Here is a 4,991-nt window from a genome sequence, read left to right as displayed (position 1 = left end):
TAGTTTCTAGGCCACGAGAATCGATGAGTCTTAGTCAAATGATAATCCTTAAGTTTATGGTCTGGAGACTAATAATGTAAACATGTTCTAGATTTTTTTTCACTTTTATTGATTTTTTTAAAATATATAGTAGAGGCATTATCTATTTAAAAAGAAAAATTATTTTTCTAGTACTCATGTACTATTGAATTATTGAGAAAGGGTTTAGTGATTGCATTGGTGAATGCATAAATGTTTCTTACTAATACAATTGTGGGCATTTTTTGTAGTGAAACTTTTCTTTGAGGATTCCTTCATGTATATATGGTTCTCAAATGGCTAGAACATTTATGTTTTACTTTTCCATTCTATATTAATCTTACAGTTGAATCAGATACTTAATTAAGTTGAAACACTACTTTTTTTTTGTTGTTGATGACCTCATTATGCAATTGACACTCTTTTTATCTCTCAAAACATATAGATAATTCTATAGAAATGTTAAATATGCATCTATAATTACTTCTATAAGTTTATGACCATTGATTTAAATTGCAAATGAGTGTGTAGACTAGTATATTGGTTGTACAATACAATAAAGTGATTGTGAAAAGAATGATTATAACTATTTAGTTATTATAATCAAATCTGATATCTACACGTTAGGAGTCTAAATTTAAATCCTTACAAAAAAGAAGACATGCCTCGTTATCGTTCTTGCGAGTTCAATCTCCAAAAATATTCCTGTAAACAGCATATACCGCTAGTCATTGTGATTGCTATAAAATCTCAAAAAACATGTCATTATTACAATGCATTTCTCTTTAGACTTACAATTGGCAGCTAATGTGAAGATAAATAAAAAGCCAATCTGAAGCTGCAGCGAGATTCGAACCTTGGACGTCTACTGCAACAACAATGGCAGCCTTTGCGAGAGCGTTAGTAATCCTGGTGTTAATGGCGGCAACAGGAAGAGGAGTGGTGGCACAGCAGACAGACGGAAATGTAGACTGCACCGACTCCATCGTGAGCCTGTCGCCGTGCCTTTCTTACATGATGGGATCATCCAACCCTTCCATTCCTCGGGACGATTGCTGTGACGCACTGGCCGCAGTCATCACCAGCCACGCGCCGTGCCTTTGCGAGCTCGTTTCCACCGACGATTTTCTTGGCTTTCCTATCAATCAAACCCTCGCTCTCGCGCTCCCTTCCATCTGCAATCTTCTCAATCCGCATGATCTTGACCAGTGCGTAGGTATGTATTTGATTGCAAGTTTCCTGAATTGTTTGCTGCGATCTTTGCTTTCAAGGCCTTCAAGATTTAGAAAATGAAATTCTGCTTAAATTGTTGTTTTCTAACCTCGGCTTTTGATTTCGCGCAGTTGTTCTTCCGCCTTCTAGCGACGCTCCTGTTCTTCAGCCTGGTATGGACGAATCTTTACTTCATTTTCCATTCTCGACATAGTTTGAAATCGTTTTTCGGCATATTTTGAAATCTTTGTGCTTTATTTCAAATTCTTGGACATTAATTTGAATTTTTCGCTTTCTACTACGCATCATTTAAATAAAATTCGTCATCTTTGAAATCTTTCTTCTTGATTTGATTTCTCGGACATTGATCTGAAATATGAACTCAAACGAAGTTCCTAGTTGCAATAAGGTTTGCAGCTCTCTGACAGACCATTCCAGTACTAAATGGGAAGCATTAGAGGTCGATTAAGAGTTTTAAGTGCAGAAGAGTGGCTAGGCCGCCATTATTTTAAGTTTTCGCTGATCTTTCCAGTTGACACTCTTTAAATGGAAAATACCGAAATTTTGTGGATCCTGCGATCTTCTAATAATGAGGATAGTACAGTTTATAAATTATTTTATTTAGAAAAGTGCAACCAGAAATTCATCTTAAAAAAAACTTGAATGACGCCAGAGAGGTCTTCGGTTGGAATCCCAATTACAAAATATAAAAATTTAATGCGTTCCGTAGAAATTCAACATTAAAGCCACAAATTCATTAGCTGATCGTTTCGTGTTTTCCCATGCATCATCTTGAATTTTCGAATTTCTTGCATTCAGAATGAGATACATGCATAAAATCCAACCGTTCTTTTCATGTTTTACAATGATGATGTTTTAAACTAATTCCTTGCATAACTTGATCGAATGACCCGCCTTCAGTTCTATATTTGGGAAGCATTAAGGAATTTTTGGTCTGTCCTTGAAAATTTTGCAGCCATTTTTCTGAGAGGTCGATGAGAGTCTTAGTCAAAGAAGAATTAATATTGATAAATCTGTTGAATCTGGGATCATCTGTTTTTAAACTCTTTATTCTAAGAAAGCATCAAAGAAAGCAAAGGACAGTTGTTTTTTAAGAGTTCATAGATCTGTCGATGACATATTTTGTTAATAAAGTATTTTTCAAGATTATATATCGTAATTTTTGTGATATATAAACAGGTCTTTCTTTCAAAAATACAAACTCTCCACCCCACTAGTTTCACTCAAGACTGTACGATCTAAAATTTAAATGCAGTCCACGAGTTCCTACGATTCTCTTCAAAGAAAAAATGAAGTCTGCGAGTTCCTACACATCCCTTCAACAAAAAACTGAAGCGAACCATACAAATTAACAAGAAATTTAACACTCGAGCTACTAAGCCCCAAGATTCAGCTGTTATTTTCATGTTTTACCGTTCCTATTCTCGAATTTCCATATTTCTTGCCTTGTAAATGAATCTTTTGCATCCAATCCATAAAATCTAACTATTCTTTGCGTAAATTGTCGCAGTCTCAGATGCGCCGCCGCCTTTATCTGAAGCTCCGTCGCCGTTTGACGGTGTTCTTCCGTCACCGCCAATGGAGAGCCTTCCACCGTCGATAGATGTTCCCGATCAGGATGAACCACAAGATATGCCCTTTCCAAATGCTAGTGCTGCTGGAGCCCTTTTCACACCATTTTCATCACGGCTGATTTGGGGATCAATTCTAATCACCATTCTAATTTAGCGGAATTTCGGTATCTAAAGGTTTAACATATTTCTTCTTCTGCCATGGCAACAAGAATTCAAAGTTGGATTTAGCAGTGAATGATTAGTCTGTAAAGTGAATTTTAAGACACTTTCTGCAATGAATGTTACATATATCTATCAAGGCTAATCTAATGCTCTGTAATGTTACTTGACAGTCTCCTCCCTTAAAACTGTGGAGTATTTTTGAAAAAAATATGTGTTTCTGTTTCAGTCAGGTTCTTCAATTGAAGATGGTAACCATGTAAAAAGAAAGTCATATGGAAGAGCTGTTTTATTGTTTTTTATTCACGTCACTCATGTATTCTGTCGAGAAATGAAGTTGGATTGATTTTGCATATGTTTATTTATGCAAATGAAGCTTTAGAAAAATTGAATTTCAAATTATAATTATTTTTAGACTAATGAAGAAACTTGTGTTGGTGATAAGTTCAAGTTTGATATTGTTCAATCATCATATGTAAATCCAAAAGCACAACTCATATTATAGACTATAAAAGAACCTTCTTTTTTTTCCAAACTTTACAATTTTTATATTGAATCAATATATTTATCTCTTTTACAACACCTATTTAATAATCAAAATATTTCTTTTTATTTCATCACATCTATTTAACTATCACCACCATTATTATGTGCAAGATCTCCTCATTAAGATATTTGTAAAAGTAATAAGAATATGAATTGTTATAATATTTGAAAATTTTAGCTATAACATTCATTTGGATTCAGTTTTATAATTTATATAATTATCAAATAATTGTATTTTATGTTAAAGCGTAATATTATCCTTTCAAAGATATACATGTTAATAGAGATGTAATAGACATATAATCCATTTTGAGGTATATAGAATTGAATGGTCTTAAATAGTTAAGGAAATGTAGAGAAGTGGTAAGTGTTGATAATTCATTATATTATTTGAAATAGAGTTTGAAGTATATGAATGAATAAGAAAAAATAAATTTAGTTTAGTTGGAGTTTTTGGTAGTTCGATTAGTACTTCTTTTAAAAATAGCATAGTAGTAGTTCAAATCTTTACTATTTTCAAAAAAGAAAATTACGTATAATATCTTAAATATTATTGAAAGGAAAATAAAGGAAGATATATAAATGTTACTATTCAATATAACTATCTCAATTAAGGGAAAAAATGATGATAGTAGTAATGGTGCTCAGTACATAGTTAATATCTAATGACAACAATGATAATAATGTTAATATCTTGATAATGAAATATAACTATCTTGATTAAGGGAACAAATGATGATAGTAGTAATGGTGCTCAGTACATAGTTAATATCGAATGACAAGAACGACAATAATGTTGCTATTGAATATGGTGAAAATGAGTCTACAAGCTAGTTGAAATAATTTGTGAATAAATTAATCTAAAATAATATATATTTGCATTTTATGGATAGAAACATATCATATCAAGGGCAAAAAAAAAATTCAAAATAAGAAGGAAATTATTTTCTTTTGATGAATTTTCTTGTAGCCTATCAAAATTTCATAAAATCATGTCAAATGAAACATTTGTTAGGGTAAAAAATATATAATTATTAAGGTAAACTTTTTGGTTTTCTAGAAAAAAATTTGTAATATGGGAAGTGATTTTTTTCTAGAGTGGGCCAAAGTCAAGATTAATTATTATTATTTTTTGAAATTCGTTTTTATTTTGTGTTAAGCTTGAGTAAACTCAAACCCAAGACCTTCGATGTGAGAAGCTCACAAGTTACCATTGTATTGTTAAGTTGTCCACCATCATTGCATAGGGTATGTATTAATCAAGACCAATGATTGATAGAAGATCAATAACTATAGTTTTATCTTATGCCCAATTTCTTGAAAGTAACAAATTTCTACAAGATGTCTTAGAAAAGGATACACATGGAAAGTATGGCATGATAACTTGAAAGAAATGAATGTCTTATCAACCTTTAGTATAGTGAAAGTGATAATCATTAATTAAGATCCACTTATCATGCA

General features: G+C 32.0%; 1 protein-coding gene across 1 annotated transcript; it reads left to right on the top strand.

The window, feature by feature from the left end:
* The first annotated feature begins 695 nt into the window (after nucleotides 1-695).
* On the top strand, nucleotides 696-3,401 carry LOC149538446 (non-specific lipid transfer protein GPI-anchored 11-like). The gene is made up of 3 exons (XM_089802821.1): nucleotides 696-1,234; nucleotides 1,362-1,403; nucleotides 2,762-3,401. Exons 1-3 carry the CDS (start codon nucleotides 898-900, stop codon nucleotides 2,977-2,979), a joined length of 597 nt encoding a protein of 198 aa, XP_089658947.1. The 5' UTR covers nucleotides 696-897; the 3' UTR covers nucleotides 2,980-3,401.
* Nucleotides 3,402-4,991: the final 1,590 nt, after the last annotated feature.

The sequence above is a fragment of the Cupressus sempervirens genome, chromosome 9, assembly GCF_028749045.1.
Source record: "Cupressus sempervirens isolate cs-2001-9-10 chromosome 9, ASM2874904v1, whole genome shotgun sequence".
NCBI lineage: Eukaryota > Viridiplantae > Streptophyta > Pinopsida > Cupressales > Cupressaceae > Cupressus > Cupressus sempervirens.
This window is presented reverse-complemented; position numbering and strand designations above follow the sequence as displayed.

What these genes read in the sequence shown, in the direction of transcription:
- LOC149538446 (XM_089802821.1), top strand. Translation starts at nt 898, where the DNA reads ATGGCAGCCTTTGCGAGAGCGTTAGTAATCCTGGTGTTAATGGCGGCA. An exon ending in TGATCTTGACCAGTGCGTAG is followed by an intron (nt 1,235 to 1,361) that starts GTATGTATTTGA and finishes GATTTCGCGCAG; the next exon opens with TTGTTCTTCCGCCTTCTAGC. An exon ending in CGCTCCTGTTCTTCAGCCTG is followed by an intron (nt 1,404 to 2,761) that starts GTATGGACGAAT and finishes AAATTGTCGCAG; the next exon opens with TCTCAGATGCGCCGCCGCCT.